The sequence below is a fragment of the Macaca fascicularis genome, chromosome 3, assembly GCF_037993035.2.
Source record: "Macaca fascicularis isolate 582-1 chromosome 3, T2T-MFA8v1.1".
Classification (NCBI taxonomy): domain Eukaryota; kingdom Metazoa; phylum Chordata; class Mammalia; order Primates; family Cercopithecidae; genus Macaca; species Macaca fascicularis.
In genome coordinates this window covers 147,492,668-147,515,711 of record NC_088377.1, presented here as the reverse complement: position 1 = coordinate 147,515,711, position 23,044 = coordinate 147,492,668, and the positions used below count along the sequence as shown (strand labels likewise).

General features: G+C 43.9%; 1 protein-coding gene across 1 annotated transcript in view; it reads right to left on the bottom strand.

Annotated features, from left to right (window-relative positions):
- Positions 1-22,814, bottom strand: part of CDHR3 (cadherin related family member 3) — a 67,689-nt gene extending 44,875 nt beyond the window's left edge. The window contains 6 exon segments of the mRNA XM_065541209.2: positions 2,824-2,923; positions 5,990-6,153; positions 11,974-12,236; positions 15,044-15,177; positions 16,411-16,658; positions 22,773-22,814. Coding sequence (XP_065397281.1) covers positions 2,824-2,923; positions 5,990-6,153; positions 11,974-12,236; positions 15,044-15,177; positions 16,411-16,658; positions 22,773-22,814 — 951 coding nt within the window.
- Between the last annotated feature and the right edge of the window lie 230 nt (positions 22,815-23,044).

Sequence of the window (23,044 nt, the reverse complement as noted above, 5' to 3'; positions counted from 1 at the left end):
TAACTGCCTGATCGACGAGGTGTTTTTAAAGGGGCCATGACCTTATTCTGTCTGCATAATTTGAGAGATACATTTAAAGTGGAGATTTAAAAACAAATATATATTTGTCTTCACAACTGAAATTCTTTCCAGTTTGCCCCCACTGGATCCTATACAAACTTTACAGTAATTGTCATACTGAATTATAATTAGTGTATGCATGTGTCAGAAATCAGAACATGATACCCCAAAATATGGCGTCTTGGCAATTGAAAAAAACCTCAGAAGCAAGAAGCCCACTTTCTCCCGACTTTCTCCCCTGAAGCACGATCATAAAGGAATTCTCTGACCTACCACCCCTAAAAGTAGGTCATAAGAACCTGATTCTAGAGGATTCCAGACCCTACAACCAGAGACCAAGAAGAATCTGAACAAACAGGGCCTTGCTAAGTTCCCTCAGTTTATTACCTTTAGGTCATACCCCTTTTAGTCCAGTTACGATTCTACATGACTGCCCATTCTCCATCAAACTTCAGCATAAAAATACAGTTTTCCCTGGGAGTCTTTGGGTCTTCATTTATGAAGCCTCCCATGTCATGTAAAACTTTGGTTAAATAAATTTGTTACACTTTTCTCTTCTTGTTAATCTCTCCTTTGTTATAGGAGTGTCAGCCATAAAATTTTTGACAAGGGAGGAAAAGCTATTCCTTCTCCCCCACGCATAAATCTCTGCCATTCAGTTTACACTTCCTGAGGTCAATGTGTCCTACTCAACTCTGTTTCCAAAGTCTCTAATAGGATTCCTGGCACACAGAGAGTTCTTTGTAAATGTTGAAATCAACTAAATATGTAAGTGAGGTGCTATACTTTGGGCTTCTGACCTTATCTCCATCCAGAATCCTGGGTCACCAGTAAGCAAAAGTGGCCATAGGGCACAGTTCTGGCCAGTGAGATGTAGCAGAAGTCCTCTAGGTAGGGCTTCCAAGAGTTTTTGTTTTCCTGACCAAAAAAAGGGACAGATTGGGCCTGCCTTCTCTACCCTGTATCCCTCCCTGCTTGCTTCTTTCTTCTTCCTGCATGGAACTCAGAAGGAAATCCTGGAGGTGCAGCAGCCGTCTCGCAATCATGAGGTGAGAAAAAGAGGACAGTGCCAACAAACATGCTCTGGTTAGAAAAACAGAAGCGTAGGAAGAGCCCAGGCTCCTGATGGTAGCAGCTGCACCAGTACGGAACTGCCTGCCTGCGTCTAGACTTATTAGAGAAGAAAAAAAGTTCCCATGTACACTCCCATGGTTAAGTTTTGTTATTTGCAGACAAACACATTCCTAACTAGTATGAGAAGGATGTTAAGAAGTATGCATTTCAAACTCCTAGGATTGCTCTTAACACATAGACACCCATTAAATGTTTGCATATTCATTTATTCATACAAATATTAACATGAATGAATTCTGAATGAATGAGTTAATGAATGAATGGGTGATTTTTTTTTTTTACACAAGATCATCTTCTAATAAAAACAGACTATTCCCTTATTTTAAGTTGTATTCAACGATTTTATAACAGCTTTGTTTCAGAGTCTGTAGACTATATATATTGGTCCTAGCATTCCCGAGGCTCATTTCTTCCTGTTAGAAAAAGTAGTCCAATTGAAGCTGCAAATCATACAACAAACAGTAGAAACAGCCTCCTGGTGTTACCAATTCCCCGAGTGTCATATTTCAAGTATTCTGTGTAAGGCAGGGTGGGCAGAAGGGTTTCCTGCTCCAAGATTAGTCGGGTGGGATTCGCCTTTTTTTTTTTCCTCTCCAACCTGGGCTGCTCAGCTGCAGTGTGTACACAGGGCACGTTAGTGGGCAGAGCCAGGAGCTGAGGCATCCACTCCCAGGGACCAACTAAGAGGCTTCACCTGAGGATTGGTGGTTACAGTTGCCCCTCTAGTAGCTACATTAAGAAAGCTGATTAAGAAGGGAGAGAAGAGACATCCGCTGTCTCAGATTGAACCATGAGGCAATTCCCAGGACCCAATCTCCTGCTCTACAACCTAGAATTCTGTGGACTCTTTAATTTTTTTTTTTTTTTTTGAGACAGGGTCTTGCTCTATTGCCCAGGCTGGAGTGTAGTGGTGTGATCATAGCTCGCTGCAGTCTCAAATTCCTAGGCTCAAGTGATACTCCCACCTCAGCCTCCCGAGTAGCTGGAATTACAGGCACGCACCACCATGCCCAGCTAATTTTTTTATTTTTTGTAGAGATGAGGTCTCACTATGTTGCCCAGGCTAGTATCAAACTCCTGGGTTCAACCCATCCTCCTATCTTGGGATTACAGGCACAAGCTGCCGCATCTGGCCTCTTCATTTTTTAAACTTGGCTCTAAGCAGCTTGGCTTCCTATCTTGAGAAAGGTATGTAAATGCTTGGATTTGGGGTGTACATTTTATGATTTTAAAATAGAGCTGGTTTTTATCAGCTTCGATTTTTAAAATATTGAGCAGTTTTGATATGCCAGGCACTGCGCTAAGTGGTTTTACATGCATTGTCTATGTAATACTCACAGCTTCTCTACTGCGATAGGTGCTGGTACTCTTCTTGGTTTACAGATGAAGAAACTGAAGCTTAGAGAGGTAACAAATTGGCCTAGATCACACAGAGCCACAAATCCACTCTAGAGTGGCCCCAGAGCCCCTTTATTCATTCCAACTATCCCGCATACACTGGTTTGGAAGTGGACAGCACATTCCCCCGATTGCTACGCCCAAACCCACCCCACCAAGACTCAGGATAGCAGGCTCCTGCGTCTAACCTAACACGGACAAACACCACCTCTTCCATATAAGGACACTTACACTGAGGGGAATGTTTCGGCTTGTGTCTTCTGGATCAAAGGCCTCAACCTGGTAAATGAATCCAGGGTTTGCTCCTTCTACTATGTAGAGGTGTAGACCTATACCAGTGTCCAAAGTGGAATCAGAAACATCTTATTAAAGCAAAAATGGGGAATTCCAAAATCAGGGCAGCTGTACACAACCAAGGGAATCAAGCGCGTTGGCATCGTGGGGCCAAGAACGCAATAAAAAAAATCCATGAGCAAGACCACGGGCCAACTGTCCTGCATGGATCCATTTAGGGGAATTCATAAAGTGCTAGGGTTGGCCAAGCGGGTACCGAGTCTTCATTCATGTCCTCTGTTGAGAGGTGCTCCAGAGTGATGATCTTTGAGTTGGGGGAAGGAGGAGGTGATGAGGCAGAGAGCTGGGAAGTGAACCCAAGTAGGAACCTCCGGTGTGAGGCTCCCCATGTGCTGAATCCGCTTTAACGTGCAAATCCCTCCTCAACTGTGCTAAGTTACTCCTTGAAGGACACTTGGCAGCTCCGCAGAAATGAGCCGCTGAAATGAGGGACCTTACAGCGGAACAGAGATAGACAGATTAAGTAGGGGAGGGCTACAGAGGCTCAAGGGAGGAACCAAAAATTGATTTCATCTGTTTCAGAGTTTTTCACGGTGATGCGGGAGGAGGGAGGAGCAGGCGGTACCACCACTGACCGAGGGGCCACAGAGCTCTCATTTGGGCATTTTTTTTGTCTGAGCGATGACGGACAATATGAAAAGTACTTGGCCGGGCGCGGTGGCTCATGCCTGTAATCCCAGCACTTTGGGAGGCCGAGGTGGGCAGATCATGAGGTCAGGAGATCAAGACCATCTTGGCTAACACGGTGAAACCCCATCTCTACTAAAAATACAAAAAACTAGCCGGGCGAGGTGTCGGGCGCCTGTAGTCCCAGCTACTCGGGAGGCTGAGGCAGGAGAATGGCGTGAACCCGGGAGGCGGAGCTTGCAGTGAGCCGAGATCCGGCCACTGCACTCCAACCTGGGCGACAGCGAGACTCCGTCTCAAAAAAAAAAAAAAAAAAAGAAAGAAAAAGAACTCACTCTTTTGGGGGCACCATGCTGAGGACTTAACATACATTTTCTATTTTCATCCTCATAACAGTTCTGTTAATATAAAGCAGCTATTGTATTTATTCTTTTAGTCTAATTAGTGCTTTTCAAATGAGAACACTGAGACTCGGGGAAGCTATGAAGTTGTCCTAGCTAGGACATGATAGAATCAAAATTCAAATCTAGATGCCTTACATCTGAGCTTGAGCTTTCACTCACTTTTTGTCAGTCTCATGCTTCATTAAAAAAAAAAAAAAATCTACTGAGGGCTATGTCCAGACACTGATCTACACACTGGGAATACAGCAGCTCACAAAACAGAACCTTACTCTCATGCAACTTCCGTTTCCATGGGAAGATATGGATAGCAAAATAATTGAGTAAAATCTGTGTATATTAGTGAGAAACATGATGAGAAATATCGGGGAAGGAAGTGTGAGTTGGGTTACAATTTTAATAAAGTGGCTATGGAAGGTTCACTGTGGTGGGGAAGGGCATGACATTTGTCAAGATATTTTTTCTTTTCTTTTTTTTTTTTTTTTTTTTTTTTTTTGAGGTAGGGTCTTGCTTTGCCACCCAGGTTGGAGTGCAGTGGCACAAACACAGCTCACTGCAGCCTCGACCTCCCGGGTTCAAGTGATCTCCCACCTCAGCCTCCTGAGTAGCTGGAACTACAGGTACCTGCCACCACACCTGGCTAATACTGGTATTTTTTGTAGAGATAGGATTTTGCCCTGTTGCCCAGGCTGGTCTTGAACTCCTGACCTTAAGCAATACTACCACCTTGGCCTCCCAAAGTGCTGAGATTACAGGTATGAGCCACTGCACCTGGCCTTAAAGAAATGAGGAAGAGCCGGGAGATAGGAGGGGAGGCAGAGGAATCAGCAAAAGCAAAATGCTGAGGTAGGGTCATGTCTGAGGCATTCACAGGTCAGTAAGGGGGCCAGAGACTGGGTCACAGGGACTGAGGGGGAGAAGGGGAAAGGAGGAGGGGTGGGAGGGTAAGGAATGGAGGCAGCTTGCCAGATTTAATGGGTTCTTAAGGAGACTCCCTTTGAGTGAGACGGGAATTTCTTGTAGGGTTTTAAGCAGAGTGCCTTGATTTAACTGAAGTTTTAATAGGATCCCCCTGGCTGCTGTATGGAAAACAGACAGCAGGGGGGCTGGGAGGCCAGCTACCAGCCATTGCAACAATCCTGGTGAGATGGGATGAGTGGCTTGGACCATGGTGGTAGTGATGCAGACACTAGGGCGGGGTCAGGTTCTGGGTATATTTAGAAGCTGGCAAGATTTCCTAATGGATTTCATGTCAAGTGTGAAAGAGAGAGGAGTTAAGGATGACTCAAGGCTTGGTCCAAGCAACAGGAAGGATGGAGTTACTGCTAACCAAAATGGGAAAGATACAGGAGAAGCAGATTTGGGTGGGGGTGCAGGGTGGAGGGTGGAGAGGAAGCCAGGAGTTTGGTTCAGAAGCACATTAAGTTTGTGCTGTCTGTTAAACATCCGTGGAGATGCTGGGTGAGAAAGGTGGATATTTGTGTTACGACTGCCACAGTTCAGGGCAGAACCTGGACTGAAATGACTTCAAAATTGTCAGAATAGAGATGGTGCTCAAAGCCATGAGCTGGAAGGAGATCCTGTGAGACGTTAGTTACTGTGTGCTTTGGTCCCTTACATTGTCCCTATTGTAGCAGACACACACTGCCCTCAAGGAGTGAGAGTCCATGGGGAGAATGAACAAGCCAGTCAGTGACTGGGGTGCACAGGGATGAACCTAGAAGCGGCTCAGCCAGGTTCCTCCACAATGATCCACTCGCGGTCTCTCTCCGAGTTTCAGTTTCCTGCCCAGGACCGGGAGGGGACCAGGAGAAACCCTGCCTGTGAAGGGCTTTGCGTTATGATTGGGAGTGTTGAGCTGGAGGACGTTTCATTTATTCCCTGCTCATTAAGCAGCTGCCTTTTCCAGGGAAACAGCTGTTTGTTTATTTACTTTTTCTGTTTCTCTCTGTCCCCCAGGGCCCTCCCTGATGCCACCGGCTGGGCTGCAGTGCACATCCTGGTGTATCCTATCTTCCGCCAAGTTGCCTTGAAACTGGGGTGGCTCGTTCACATCTGTTACCTGGACGGTCAGGACTTGCAGGTCTGTGACCCCAACCTCATCCTTCACATAAATCTGCAAATCAAATATGTTTGGTCCTGTTTCAAAATCTAGCTGTTCCTTCCCGGTGGTGACAACCTAAAACGAAGTGCAAAATTCTTAGTAACCATGTGAAAGAAGATCTGTTTTGCATGCATGCACTTTGCAAAGGAATATTCCTAGGAAGGAAGCATCTGGCGTCCCGGAAACCAGCATTCTTTCACTGTCAGAGGAACCAGTTGTTTTGCCTTAGTCCTTCCAACATAAGCTCTATGATACTTCACTAAAGGGACTCCTGCATGTGATGCTGCGTTTCCTAGGAAAGAAAAATAGGAGACATTCTGATGCAATTGACTGGAGATGGAAAGCCTGATAATTAAAAAACAGAAAGCCCTCCACTACTTGGGGGTAGGCTCCTAGAAAAATCCTTTAACTACCCTGAATACAGTTGGATTTCCTCATTGTTAAGAAAGAATACTGAGCTTTCCTGGGATTGCCATTAAGTGATATCTTGACTCATCACTTCATTCTAATTTTCCCAGAGCCACATCCAAAAATAAACATCTACGTAAGTAATGATATGTACTTAATCAACAGACTGTTCACTTTCTTCGTGCCTTTCCACACATTCTTCCATTGTCAGGAGCTTTTGTTGTCTGCACTATCGGTATTTTGGAGATTAAATAAACATCTACGTAAGTAATGATATGTACTTAATCAACAGACTGTTCACTTTCTTCGTGCCTTTCCACACATTCTTCCATTGTCAGGAGCTTTTGTTGTCTGCACTATCGGTATTTTGGAGATTAAATAAACATCTACGTAAGTAATGATATGTACTTAATCAACAGACTGTTCACTTTCTTCGTGCCTTTCCACACATTCTTCCACTGTCAGGAGCTTTTGTTGTCTGCACTATCGGTATTTTGGAGATGTGGGAGGGATGCGAGGAACCAGGCCGGAGAGACATCACCAGAATCTAGAGCTATTGCCAGCAGGAACTCTGGCGGCCTGTGTTGGGAGGGTCCAGCTCAAACCAACAGGAGACCAGCCTGTGACTGTTCGTATCTATAGGCACAGACTCCCAGCAACTTAGAGCCTTGAACTCCCAGAAAGCCTGGAGCCCTTCGGGACACTGAGGACTAAATTCCACGTCCTTAATTATGCCAATAGAACCTTTTGGTTATTAATATGATTGGGGCCAGGTGATGAGACACTCAGCATCTTGCAGTGAAGACAGAACTTGGCTCTAATTCCATTTCCACCACTGAACTTCTGGGTGGCCTTGGGAAAATCACCTTCCCTTTCCCTGAGTTTGTTTCCATGTGATTGTAACTAGGGAAATAATCGTTGCCCTAGTTAAACAGCTGAAGAATGATACAAGGTATTAAAAAGCTAGGTTAAGGTACTATGGAAACTGAAGGAGAGAAAAGTTCACTGTGAACTGTGTTTAGCTGGGGAAGGCTTCGTGGAGGAGTTGGTAGGTATTGTGTTGGACGTTGCAAGTTCTAGGTTGGTTAAGAGGAGAACAGAGCCACAGATGTGAATGAGTACTTGTGGTGAAGGAAGAGGGCATGGAGGATTGTTGAGCAGGGGGAAAGACGTATTCTTGTGTCTACCGGTGAACAGAAGCAGCCTAGGAGGCACATAAGTGGAGATGAACTGGTCTCTATGCTGGGCACATGGTAGTGAGGGGCAGCACAGGGGTCAAACACATAGACGCTGGAGCCAGACTGACTGGCTTCAAAGCCCAGTCTTCCCATTGCTTGACCCTCCTGTGCCTCAGTTTTCCCATCTGTAAAATGGGGATAATAACACCTACTTTTTGGGTTATGAGGATTCAATGAGCTAATCTATGGGAAGTACTTAGAAGACTGTCTGGCACTGAGCAAACACTCTGCAAATGGTGTCTTTTCTAATCATTAAGTAGTCAAAAACTGTTCAAGGAATATATGTCCACTAAAGCAGGTGGACTTCTGTTGAGATGATCCACTCTCAGGATTTACACCCTGGCTTCCTGATTTACACCCTGGCTCCCTGCTAAACCTGGAGCTCCCTCCTGCACGCCAAGCTTGGACAGATCCTTGACCTCAGTGTTACCTATTGCCAGCCTCTTCTCCTTGGGGAGTAGCTCTCACACTCCAGAGGAAAGAAATAGAACAGTGAAAAAATGGTCCAAAAAAGTTGTATCTTGGAACCAGAAGAATGGTGTTGCTCTCAACACAAATGGAAAAACTGTTCTTGTTCTTGTTACCAGCGTTTATTGAGCATTTTTGTGCCAGACTTGCCAAGTCATTTTGTGGAGCATTTCATTTAATTACCACAATGACCATAGGTTGATAAAACTTCCTCCATTTCACATTTAAGGAGATTAACTAGGAGAGGGAGGCGAAGGAGCTCTCCTAAGGTCATAGCTGGGAGTGGTGGAGCCTCAATTTGGTTGTGGGCAATCTTGCTACAGAGTTTTAGTGAAAGACAGTAAGTTTTGCTTTAGGCATGTTAAATTTGAGGTTGTTCTGGATAAGGCCGAGCACATTTGTAGGCCACAGTGCTCATGACGGTAGATGGGAAAAGAGAGGAGTCAGGCTCAGAGATGGACAAATGAGAGGGGCAGGTGCTGGCCTCCAGAGGATCTCAGAGAGCCCCTCTTTCCACTGCCGGCTGGCAGTCACTCCTCCCTGGCCTCTTAAGCTATGCTTCTGGTGCTGCTCCAGGACAATACCCTTGACCCATAATTAGCTACAAGTGGCTGAATGAGGATCCAACATCCCTCTTGCTGGGCAATAGCAAACCAGTGCAGTATGAGGGCTATGAACAAGGATTCTTGGAACAGCCTGCCTGATTGCAAATCTCAAGCCTGCCGTCTCCTAGCTGTGTTAACTTGGGCAAGTTGCTCAACCACTCTATGCCTCAGTTTTCCCGTCTTCAGAGTGCAAATAACAGTACACCACTTCACAGCATTCTTATGAGGATTAAATGAATGCCTTCACAAAATATTTAGGGAAATTGCTGGCATATGGTAAATGCCTCGTTAATGAAATGTTAGCATCCTCCTCCTCATTATTATCATTACTCCTCCTCACCACTCCCTACACCACCAGAAGTCTCAATAGCTGTGTCCCAAAGCAGGGAGGCTTGGCCTCTTGCATAATTTGGAGTTTACCCTCAGAAAGTACAAATGAGTCACAAGAAATGGTAACCTAGACTCGCCATCCTCCAGAATGTCAAGGCTATCAAAGGAGGGGCTAGGTTCTGCCACAGAGATTTTCATGTCTGGAAGGCTGCAGGAGTAACTCTTGTGAGTGATTTCGGTTGGAGAGTAGGATCTTCTTGGAGGGATGGTAGATGATGTTGGGTAGTTTCTGGGGAGAAGCAATCAGTTCTTAAGAACAGCTTCATGAGTTGTGAAACTGTGGCCATCTTAGTACAAACACAGGGTTGTACGCAGCTGTGGGGTGTGGTGCAAGGAGTGCATATGACTAGGACAGTACACCAAACACTTGAGCCTAGCTGAGTTGAGGTGCTAAGCAATCTGCCCTTTCTAGAGGTTAGGAACAGGATGGAATTCTTCCTTGATTGACAACCCTGCTTGAATCCCGTGGAATGTGGGAAGAGCAGGTCCCATGAAGACAGAGTTGAGAGCTCACCCAAACAGCGATAGATGTGCATGGCAATATGACAGAAAGCCTGGGACTGGCAATCAGGAGACTGAATGAAGTTCTTATTTCACCTTTTACAGCTATATGATCTCAGATAAATCATTTAAACTTGCTGCATCTCTGTTATATCTAAAATAGGAATAAAACATTTCAAAATAGTGATGATATTAGTGTTAGTTGTAACAATCAGGAGATCAAATCGCGTGTGGTGGTGCAGTGCCTGTAGTCTCCGCTACTGAGGAGGCTGAGGTGAGAGGATCACTCGAGTCCAGGAATGCAAGTGCAGCCTGGGCAGCATAGTGAAACCCCATCTCAAAAAAAGAAGAAAAAAGAGATCAGGTATGTGAATGTGCCTTGGAGCCTCTATGCAAATTCAAAGGAGCATGGTCATTTTCATCAGTAAAGGCTGTGGACCATAAATGCTGAGAAGGAGAACTCCCACATGGAGACAACCCGCATGTCTGTCAATTGATGAATGAAAAAACAAAATATGGAATATAATATAATTCAGCCATAAAAAGCAATGAAGTACTGATCCAGGCTACAATATGGGTGACCCCTGGAAGTTTATGCTAAGTGAAAGAAGTCAGTCATTAAAGACCGCATACTATAATGATTCCATTCATAGGAAATGTCCAGAATAGGCAAATCCATAAAGACAAAGTAGAGTAGTGGTTGCCAGGGATTGAGGGGATAAGGGAATAGGTGAGTGACTGCTAATGGGTACAGGGTTTTGTTTTGAGGTGATGAAAATATTCTAAAATTAGATTGTTGTGATGCTTGCATGACTGTGAATATACTAAAAACTACTGAATTGTACAATTTAAATGGCTGGACTATATGCTGTGTGAATTATACTCAATAAAGCTGTTTTTTAAAATGAGAGCACTGGAGCCAGACTGCCTGGCTTCCAATCTCAGCTACCTACTAGCTGTGCAACCCAGGGTAAATTACATAACCTCTCTGTGCTTCATTTTCTCCATCTGTGAAAAGGAGGTAATAAGATAGATACAATCCTTATGTTTTGAGATGAGAAAAGCAAACACATGCAAAGCACTGTCAACAGTACCCAGTATACACAACTCACTGTATAAGGGTAAGAAATTGACAAGGCTTACAGGAACCAAGGAGCAGCAGCAGCTGTTAAAGACAAGCTGGATGTCTAGGGAGTTGGTGGACAGGGCAGTTCAGTCACAGAACCAGCATCTGGGACCCAGGAGTATAAACCACATGCTGCAATGTAGACTGACTGTGTGCTCCTTACCTCCCCGAGGGCTCCCCTGGGGTGATGAGAATACCAGAAATCTGGGCTCTGGCCTTGAGTCATGGGTTCCGCAGGTCTGCTACAGGGCCCCAATATGCATGCTTTTTCCAAGCTCCCCTAGTCATTAATGATAAGCTGAGTTTAAGAGCACCTGGTGGGAACCTCAGGGAAGTAACCCTGACGCATGACCCAGAGGAATGGCAGGTTGGACCAATGGCAGAGCTGATGATAACAGCAGGAGGTTCCCAGGCCAGTTGAGGAAGGAGGTAGGGGCAGGGAATACTGAAAAAATAGGCAGATCCAGACATGGGACCCTAAAGATGCCTTAGAAGTCCTCTGCGGTTACCAGTGGAAAGCATGCAAGAAGCAAGCTTGTCCTCGCTTTAGGGAAGTGACAGCTTTGGAAAAGAGTCAAATGACAAACTAGAAAACAGAGCAGCAGAGGCATGCCTCTTGAATGCCAATGGTTGGCTCTGAATTATCCAAGAGGAAACATTCACATGGTAGGGCTGGACAGTTAGACTTATATTTTTATTAAAGGGTGTACGGCTTTTTAATTAAATAAGTCTCCTCTTAGATGATCTTCTGAAAAAATCAGACTCATAGGAAAGCAGAATCACTAGACACAAGTTAATCAGGGCATGGCTTTTAAAGAGATCAATATCCAAACTACTCCACCCAAAGAATTTAGATACTGTAGGCACACCTAAAACCTGATGTCATGTGAGGGGTGGAGGCAAGAAGAAGCAGCCTTCTATTTGCAACACATTGAGTATAATGCTTATGTGAACTGTACGGAGTAGAGAAGCTCCAAAGGCTACACAGGCATCTTAGCACAGAAGGCCCTGGGATATCTCAAACAGGACTTCTGGATCTTACAAGGGGGAAGATTAAACCAGAATGGAGGAATTCATCACCTATCTGGAATCCCATCCACCCTCATTTTCAGGATCACCTCTTTGCAGACAACACCCATGTTGGTAAGTTGTTGCTTACCTCAAAGTAGGTGCCTGACAGCTGAATCACCCTGAAGGCTTCAGTGAGGGGATTTGAGTTGATTATCTGAGGAAGTCCTGGGATCACAGGTGACAGTGATGCTGATAACTTCACAGAAAACTTGTGCACTGAAGTCCCAGATGGAGAATTCTCTGCCACGTTGCCTATAGCAGGTAAGAGGATTAGGTGTAGTGCTTCTCCCCCTGTGGAGTAAAAAGGGTGCAGGATGACATGAATGCAAAGCCTTTTGCTGGGAACAGGGACTTAACAGCTTGGTTTGTGGCTTCAATTCGTAGCTCGGGGTGACGATGGGAGCTGGTCACTCCCCAAGAACAAATGCTCTTGCCAAGTGCTGGCAATGGATATGTGAGATCTTCTGGGAGCCAAGAAAACAACCACCACCAAACAACCAAGAAATCTGCTTCTGTCACTCAGTAAATAAAGCTGCTGCTTTTCTCTTGTCTCCCTGCTTCCCTTCTCTTTTCTCCCAGCCTTTGGGAAGAGCAGGGAAAGAGAACTGTGACACCTTAGGAGACAGACGTTGCCTGAAAATGTCATCTCTCTTGCCAGGACCCTGTAGCTTACAAGAGTTTGTTTTCCTTCTCCATGTCAGTGATCTAGAGGTCATCTGAGAATTAAGTGTGCATGACTGGAGAACACCAAAATCATGGTAAATCTCTCCACATCCATTAACAATCTCAAGGACAATTTTTGGTTATTATTGGACTCTGCAGGCATCATGCAGAGGGCCAAGCAGTACTTCTTGGTTGGTAAATTAACAATCGTTCCACAGAGGAGAAAACAAGAGGCTCAGGGACGGCATGTGAATTTGCCTTGGGCTGCCTTACAGGCAGGGAATTTTGCAATTTAAGAGAAAGCACATTTCTTCCAGGAAAGCCTTGGTACCATTCTAAGGTGCATGACACTGCAAGACTTTGCCAGTGCAGATAAAAGGAACAAGCTGTGTTCTCACATGCTTCCGTAATGATAGTTACTGTTGTAACAGTGTCCCTAAAAGATTCATGTCCACCCAGAACTGAAGAATGTCCTTATTTGTCTTTGTTTTTGTTTTTTTGAGACAGTCTCACTCTGCCACCCAGGCTGGCAGATCTCGACTCACTGCAACCTTGCCTCCTGGGTTCAAGTGATTCTTGTGCCTCAGCCTCCCAAGCAGCTGTGATTACAGGTGTGCTCCACCATGCCTGGCTAATTTGTGTATTTTTTTAAAATTTATTTATTTATTATTATTATTATACTTTAAGTTCTAGGTACATGTGCATAACGTGCAGGTTTGTTACATATGTATACTTGTGCCATGTTGGTGTGCTGCACCCATCAACTCATCAGCACCCCTCAACTCGTCATTTACATCAGGTATAACTCCCAATGCAATCCCTCCCCCCTCCCCCCTCCCCATGATAGGCCCCGGTGTGTGATGTTCCCCTTCCTGAGTCCAAGTGATCTCATTGTTCAGTTCCCACCTATGAGTGAGAACATGCGGTGTTTGGTTTTCTGTTCTTGTGATAGTTTGCTAAGAATGATGGTTTCCAGCTGCATCCATGTCCCTACAAAGGACACAAACTCATCCTTTTTTATGGCTGCATAGTATTCCATGGTGTATATGTGCCACATTTTCTTAATCCAGTCTGTCACTGATGGACATTTGGGTTGATTCCAAGTCTTTGCTATTGTGAATAGTGCCGCAATAAACATACGTGTGTATGTGTCTTTATAGCAGCATGATTTATAATCCTTTGGGTATATACCCAGTAATGGGATGGCTGGGTCATATGGTACATCTAGTTCTAGATCCTTGAGGAATCGCCATACTGTTTTCCATAATGGTTGAACTAGTTTACAATCCCACCAACAGTGTAAAAGTGTTCCTATTTCTCCACATCCTCTCCAGCACCTGTTGTTTCCTGACTTTTTAATGATTGCCATTCTAACTGGTGTGAGATGGTATCTCATTGTGGTTTTGATTTGCATTTCTCTGATGGCCAGTGATGATGAGCGTTTTTTCATGTGTCTGTTGGCTGTATGAATGTCTTCTTTTGAGAAATGTCTGTTCATAAAAGAGCCCGCATTGCCAAGACAATCCTAAGTCAAAAGAACAAAGCTGGAGGCATCACGCTACCTGACTTTAAACTATACTACAAGGCTACAGTAACCAAAACAGCATGGTACTGGTACCAAAACAGAGATATAGACCAATGGAACAGAGCAGAGTCCTCAGAAATAATACCACACATCTACAGCCATCTGATCTTTGACAAACCTGAGAGAAACAAGAAATGGGGAAAGGATTCCCTATTGAATAAATTGTGCTGGGAAAATTGGCTAGCCATAAGTAGAAAGCTGAAACTGGATCCTTTCCTTACTCCTTATAATTTGTGTATTTTTGAGAGAGATGGGGTTTCACCATGTTGGCCAGGCTGGTCTTGAACTCTTGGCCTCAAGTGATCCACCCGCCTCAGCTTCCAAAACTGCTGGGATTACAGGTGTGAGCCACCATGCCCAGCCAAGAATGATCTTATTTGGAAATAGAGTCTTTGTGGGTGTAATTGGTTGAGAGGCAGTCATACTGGATGAGGGTGGGTCCTAAATCCAGTGGCCAGTGTCCTCATGAGAAAACAGGACATGCACAGAAGGGAAAAGGCCATGATATAATGGAGGTAGAGACTGGAGTGATGCAGCTGCAAGCCCGGGAATGGAAACGAAACGCAGAAGCTAGGAGGTAGGCATGGAGCAGATATTCCCTCAGAGCCCCCAGCAGGAACCACCCCTGCCAACACCTTGATTGGAGACTTTTGGTCTCCTGAGCTGTGAGAGAATAAATTTCTGTTGTTTTCAAGGCACCCAATTTGTGGTAGTTTGTTACAGCAGCCCTAGGAAATGAATACAATGATCATTTATCCAATGTTACAAGTAAGTGCAAAACGTAAAATCCTGTATTTCATTTACTCCTCAAACACTCCTCTCAGACAGGTATTAATGTCATCATTTTACAGATGGGGAAACTGAGCTGAAATTCACACAGCAAATGATAAATAACAGAGCCAAGATTTACACAGGTCCCCCTTCCCAGCCAGCTTCCCAATCTTGGCTGCCATCAGACCCTGAGAAGAAAACCCTGAACAAGTAGGAGGCACAGGGTGGGTAGGGACAGTAGAAGATTCTGTCCTGCTGAAAGGTATAAATGTTCTAGGAACAAACAAACCAGGATGTTTTATTTCCGTTGGTGTGTGGTGGGGTGAATGCAGAGGAGTAAATGGAAAAGGAAAAAATTGAAATATAAGCACATTCACTGATACAAGCTTTTATAAATCTAAAGTCATCTTATTTAGTTTAGAGACTAAAATGCATAATGCATAAGTTATTGTCACTCGCAGAATTATCAAGTTTTATGGACAAGGACTGTGCAAGGACTCAGAAATATCAAAACAGCTGAAGTTTAGGGTGATGCAAATATGAATAGATTTTTAAAAATCTTTTACAATTGGCTTTAATATTATAGCATTCTTATGATAAAAACCAGGAAGGAAAGAGTATAATTGAAGTATTTGAGACAAAACTCCCAAAAATAGTTTTTCAAAATGAGCAAAATAATCTATTGCTTTGATGGGTTGGGTATTTGGGGCATAATTCCCTCCCATTCTCTTTTCTCACGAGTGAAAGTCACCAGGGCACCTCTCTGAGCTGTTCATGAGAGTGTTCCCTCACTGTTCAGCAAGACAAGCACAGCAGTACAGGAAATGGAAGGTTGGCAGTCTGTCTCATGGGATGCCCACCTTCTCACCCATATTCTTCCCTTGCCCCTTCCAACCCTCCCCAGTGACTCGTGCCCCTCCAGGCAACAAGCAAAGTTAGAACTTGCTGTGTTTTTCTCAATAATAGCCTAGGGTAAGGTAGTGCCTAGCCCAAATGAATAGACCACTTCATTTACCAAGCACCTACTCAGCTAGCATCATGCTAGGAGATCCTTGACTGCCTGATCCCCTTAATCCCAGCACAATCCTCCAACACAGGTATTGCTGTCACCATTGCGCACATCTGAGATTATACGCTCAGGAAGCGGTCATGGAGGGCCCTGGTTCATGGCATCTGGATCTTGTAGCTGACAGACTACACATACCTACTACAGACAGTCGGTCACTCCATGCCTGTCACATGACCATGCACATAGGATGCATCGTAGTTATTCAGTGACCCTGGGACACTGCAACAACATGGCTGTGGGAGCTGGTAAAAAATTGACTTTCAACCTAGATGTTAGATCTGGATGATGTGATTTGTAAGAGGCTGTTTTTGGAACAACACGAAGAATTGAGCTGCAGTGTGAGCGTGGTGTGAGCTTGGGTAGGAGGGACTTGCTAAGCTCCACTCAGGGCTCTCCACAGCCTCACCCCAAGTGGAGAGTTCACGGTGGCTCCCAACCTTAGTGCATCTCCTTTGGGGAGCTGGGCTGTAGAGAAGCTATACTCCCCAAATATTGCCTGGTGATAGTTCCTGGTTTGCTTTGCTAGAAGTATATCCACTGATTTTCTTGAATTGATCATAACTTTGATAATTCCTGGATCTGAGAGACTAATTCTATGAAAGATCCAGCATTCCAATCCTAGGCTTCTGAATCCAAGGACAGCTCCATGATGTCTCCTTAAATCGGAGAGTTTTTCATCTTCCTCCTTGAATGGTCATATTTTGAATGGTAGTGAGGGAGATACTTTTGAGAAGTTGATATAGCCAGTGACTCTTAAGCCATTTTTATTGGGAACTGCCTGTCCCATGTATGGCGAAAGCCAGACTGTCCTTGGATATGCCCTTTCTGCCGATATTCTTGCTAGAAACGGTCTTTTTTTCAGGGTAGCCTGTCTTCCCAGGGCAAGGCCATGTGTGCCAGGGTTATGCAAATGAATCCTTAAAACTTTGAGGCAGACGTCCTAGTAACGCTGATTTTTTTTTTTTTTTTTTTTTTTTTTTTCCTTTTAAACGGAGTCTCACTCTGTCGCCCAGGCTGGAGTGCAGTGACGCAATCTCGGCTCATGGCAACCTCTGCCTCCCGGGTTCATGTCATTCTCCTGCCTCAGCCTCCTGAGCAGCTGGGACTACAAGCACCTGCCACCACGCCTGGCTAATTTTTTGTATTTTTAGTAGAGACAGGGTTTCACCGTGTTAGCCGGGATGGTCTTGATCTCCTGACCTCGTGATCCACCCGCCTCGGCCTCCCAAAGTGCTGGGGATACTGATTTTTTTAAAAAATATAGCAAAGCTGGGTTCTCCTGACCTTAATTCAAAACCCAGTTTCTCCAGCTCTATTGCTATTTGTAAAAGAAGTAGTAGTAGTACTAATAGCAATAACAAGAATAATAAGTGACTAGGGTCCATACCCTAAAAATAGAGTAATTAATAAGATACAATATTCACAAAATGTTAAAGCCATCTGTTATACAGGTAAGCTTAAGCATTGTATCCAAAGGCACCCATCTGGTCAATGGCAGAGGGAAGATTAGAGGCCAGGTGCCAGCTCTCTCTAAAACACTGCATACCTTCCTTCCATTGCTGGTCTTCCAGGCTTTCTTTGGTGGTCTGAGTGTTAGAGAGCAAGAAGCAGGCTCTAATGGAATTTGACTTACACATGCATCTTAATTAAGAATCGAACTAGAATTGCTTGAAGCATGTACTTTGGAAAAGAAAGAGCATGCGAAAGATTTATTGTCAGCCACGGGGCCCACTGAAACATCTTGCTTGTGGCTGAGATCTGGATGCATGATGTGCTCATTTGTCTCCCTTGAATCACTGCCTCTCCAGAAATGGACCAATGGGGCCTCCCTGGGAGCTTATGTTGGGATAACTAAGGCTTCCACAGTCTCAGAGAGGAGGAAGTTGGCCACCCTAGATCTCTGACACTGAAAGTGGAGATGTGGGTCAAGAATGTGGGGTGATGCCATCTTCTTGGGGTGTAGCTGCTGTAACAAAGAGCTCTGCTTTCAATACACAGAGCAGGACTCACTGAGACCATCACTCAATAGCTACCTCTTCATTCTCTCTAGTACCTAATCAAACGGCAGTGAACAAGATCAGTTCTGTGAAAAGAACAAGAGATTTGGAATCAGACCCCTGGCTTCAAGCCTTAGCTTTGCCACTACTTGACTGTGTGACCTTAGGCTGGTCCCTTGACTTCTCTGGGCTGTGGTGCTACATTAACAGTAGCCACTAAACAAGGTCCCATTGCTAAAGAAGACTCATGGGACCCAAATGACAAATCTACAGTTTTATTACACAAAACGGATACAGCATAGCAACAACATGAAAGTAAGGATACGCACTACAGCTGAAGGCTGCCTTGGCAAGAGGTCCACAGAGGCCAGGTGCAGGCTAGGCTCTTACTGTTGTCTTTTCTCTATGGGACGGAAGATCTCATTTTCTTGGATCACGAACCGCCAATGTATGCACAAATGTCTTGGAATTATGGAGTCTTTGCTGGGATTTTCTTTCTGTTTTGCTGTAGGTATATTCTTGTTATATAACTGGCCTCAACAGCAGAACCCACGGGAGGTCCTCATCCACACCAGGTGCAAATAATCCATCTCACTGTTGTCAATAAACAATTCTTACAAGCTGCTACAAACCATTCAGAAACTCCTAGAACCATGGTTACAAAGCAACACTATTAATCAGCATGCTTCATGCCTTGACCAGGGGTTAGTGTGATGCAAGAACTTCAGCAGAAAAGTTCAGGCTAATATCAGGCCTATGGAAACTTATTCTTATAGCACAGATACCACATAAGAAAATGCATATGCTCAGCCAGGCACGGTGGCTCACGCCTGTAATCCCAGCACTTTGGGAGTCTGAACCGGGCAGATCACCTGAGGTCAGGAGTTTGAGACTAGCCTGGCCAACATGGTGAAACCCTACCTTACTAAAAATACAAAAATTAGCAGTGTGTGGTGGCAGCTGCCTGTAATCCCCACTACTTGGGAGGCTGAGGCAGGAGAATCACTTGAACCGGGAGGTGGAGGTTGTAGTGAGCCCAGATTGCGCCACTGCACTCCAGCCTGGGCAACAGAGCAAGATTCCGTCTCAAGAAGAAAAAAAAAGAGAGAGAGAAAGAAAGAGAAGGAAATGCATATGTTCAGTAAACTATAGAGCATTGTCAAATGTTATTTCAACATATGCAACTTTTTCCTATTTCTTTAACTTCCACAATATATACCCCTTCCTGAATGGGATGTTCACCCACCCCCTTTTTTGGGGGGAACAAGGGACAATCCAGGCCAAGCAAGATTAACAGAAAAGAGCCCTTTATAAGACATAGAAGAAAAGGTGATCCAATTAGTGATTCTGTATATTAGGTTGGTGTAAAAGTAATTGTGGTTTTTACCAAAACTGCGATTAATTTTGTACCAGCTAGGTCATAATTGGCAAGAAACAGATGTGTTTATCTTAGAACATCACTATGGGGTGGGCCTGAGAAAGGCTTGTTTCTTTCAAATCTCTTCCAACTACACAGAGGCAAAAGTGGATGGATTCCAGTGACGGACTGACAGCTTGGGCTGGGGGTGAGGTTGCCATGGGCAAGGAAGAGATGAGAGAAGGGACTGTCTTTTGTTCTTCTGAGGTGACTGAACAGGAAAGTGACATGACGGAAAAAGTAGAAACCTCTTGCAACATTCTTTGGGTCCTATATATAGGGTTAATTGGCTGATAGAAAGACTTTCTAGAAATGGATTGCATCTTCCAGCCTTTTCATATATGAGAGCATTGAGAAGCATTTACACTTTAATTTCCAAGAATAAGAAACTCAGTCTCAGGCCTTTGATTTCCCAACACTGGCTAGCAGAGAACCCTGGCTAGCAGGTACAGACGATGAGCTGAAGAAAGCTGTGATCGCCTCTTGCCCAGAGCTTGTGGACAAACTCAGTTCGATGGGTTTGATACCTTTTCATGTCCATGCGAATCTTCTAGCTCCCAAGGATCCCTTCTTTCATTAAATACCCTGGCATTTTTCATTTCCAGGAGGGTAATACAAAAGCTGGTTCCTTGGATACTTCTTCAAAACATAGACAGCTTCCGCATGCAGTGGATTTTAAAATACCAAGGGTCCTTCTCTAGGTCCTTCATCTTCTGGGACTCACACGTGATCCTTTGGGACTGATGGAGCCAGAATACTGCTTTGTCTCAACTCTTCGCACTGGGGCAGTTGAGAGTTTTGTCTAGTTTGTATTCTTGTAGAGCCTCCCTTTGTAAGCTGTTGGTGGAATGGGCACTATAGCTTCACAAAGGGAAACTCATCTTCATAGGAGCTGGAAGAGACAGAAGCTAATTTAAATGTCAATATCAAGCAGGAAAAAGATCTAAAGCTCTACATTTGGGGTGTATCAGTAAATGTGGGGAAAAAACCATACCAGACTCAAAAAGTAGGAAAATAAAAACAGCAAACATGTATTGGATACCCTCTAGATATGTGGCACACAGGGACAATGAGCAATAAGATATATGAAATCTGTTATTGCAGGGCTGACATTCTAGTTGAAGAGGCAGAAATGGCCATATAACAGATGAATTACAGTATGATAGCTCATGCTACTTTTGGCTGAGCACTGAATCTGTATCAGGTGCTGGACTGAACTCTTGGCATGCAGTCCATGTGCAGGCAGGAGGAGCTCCAGGGTGCAACAGCAGGAGCACTCCCCAAGAGCTAGGTCAATCCAGGAAGGCTCCATGGCAGGGATGGGACGTCAGTTGGGCCTTGAAGGAAGCATAGGAGTTAGACCCCATGAAAGGAAAGAGGATACTTTATGTTACTCTATTTATTTATTTATTTATTTATTTATTTATTTATTTATTTGAGATGGAGTCTTGCTCCGTTGCCCAGGCTGGGGTGCAATGATGCAATCTCAGCTCACTGTAACCTCTACCTCCCGGCTTCAAGCGATTCTCCTGCCTTGGCCTCCTGGGTAGCTAGGATTATAGGCACCCACCTTCATGCCCGGCTAATTTTTTACTGTGTGTTACTTTATCTGAGATTATTATAGTGATTCCTGCTTCCAACACCCTGAAGGGGTGCTGATGTGGCTGCCTCGCTAGAATCCTCTGTAGCCCAGGTGTTGGAGTGTGAGGGTAATGACCAGGTTCTCAGACTCACAAAAGAAGATGAAAGAGAAACAGTTTGCATCACAGCAGCCCTTCCAAAAAATAAGATTTGACCTAAGGGATTCTATTGTGTGTTTTAAATAAGAAATCTCAAGTATTTCTTGCAAACCTTTGTGATCTATCCCTTTCACACTTCTGATAAAGTTCCAAATGATAGTGTTCAGTGTAAGAAATTGGACTCTTCCTAACCTCACTCTTTTCCCAGTGACAATAAAAGTCACCTCGACTCAAATGATTATGGCCCTAAAAGCCCATATTTCTGGGGGAAATCTGAAATGTTTACTTCAAGTGACAGTCTGAACTGCTTATGGCCCACTTCACATTCACAGGTTATCCTGCCCTCTGCTGAGTTGAAAAGCCCAAGATAGAAGCGGGCTCAATATTAGGAAACCCAGTTGTTTACTTATCTTATTAGGAGATCGAAGAGGAAAATTAAATGGTCATTTTCATAGATCTTGAAAAAGCGTTTGATTTAAAAATCCATTTTTATTTAGAAATAAGTACTCAAATATTCTTACATTTAGTTTTATTTATTATATTTTTATTTAGAAATAAACACTCTAATGTTCTTATGTTAACAAGAATAAAAGCCACCTCCTTAACATATAAAACATTTCTCTCTCACACCAAAAGTTAACATCATGCTTAATGGGAAACAAGACAGGAATTTATAATCTTGTCATTATTTAATAATGATCAGAATGTCCAGGCCTGGCAGTTAGATAAGAAAAAAATAGGAGCTGTAGAAATAGGAGAAGAAGAATATAAATGTTCATTTTTTCAAACATGGAAAATTCATGAGAATCACCTGAAAAACCATGCCAAATAGTAAGATCATCTGTTAATAGATTTCCCTACATCATACAATAACCAGCTGAAAGATGTAGGGAAGAAGAGATTCCATTTACAAATGTAAAAATGAAAAAGTAAAATAACTAGAAATAACCATAATCAGAATGTGCCAAATCTCTATGAAGGAAACCTCAAAATACTCCTAAGAAAAACAAATGAAGACTCAAACAAGTATCTAGAACCCTGTTCTTGGATTAGGAAAACTCAAGATCATAAATAATACTCACTCACACTTACTAAGCATTTACTATGTACTCAGACACTCTTCTAAGTATTTTACTACATAATTCATCAAAGATGTAAATTATCCCTAAATTAATTTGCAAATTTAACATAATTAAATTCCATACATTATGCATATACTACCTATTCAGAAATAACATTTAATTTTAAAAGCTCAATTTCAATAATCCAAGCTGACATAAAAAAGATCATCTAAGATTCTTGATGCCCTTGAATGAGGAAGAGGGAGTAAAAGGATCACTAGATTGAGTCTTTGGCCCTTCTATCAGAAGGTGCTTTCTTTGTTCAAGAGGAAGACACCCCCTCAGTTGCTCACTTTCCTCACGGGATCGCTTGTTAACCTCAAGTTGCCCTACGAGGCTCCAGAGAAGGGCCAGAATCTCCATAAAGACTCACTTGACATACACACAAAGCTCTGCTACGAACACTATTTTCCCACCCTTAGATCTCAGGAGGACTACCAAATGCAGGCAGTTAACCCAAGAGCGTTACTACCAACATAGATTAGATGAGGCTCTTTAAGCATCTCTCTTCTCCAGGGCTCCTACCCGGTCCCCCAGGGCTCCCTGGAACTGCATCACCTCATTCATTATTGCAGCTAAGCCCTCAGTTGAACAAGCCTCCCAGGGGCAATTTCCTTTTTGGGGGACATTGTCATACAATGGTATTATGCAGACCAAGTAGGCAAGCAAGGTTCCAAAGCAAAATTGAGTTCCCACCTGACATGGCACCCAGGAGAGCCAGGAGAATGATTGCTTCTTGCATACTTGATGGTCATAACTGTGTGTGCTTCCAGCACATTATCCATAGCCTGAATCCC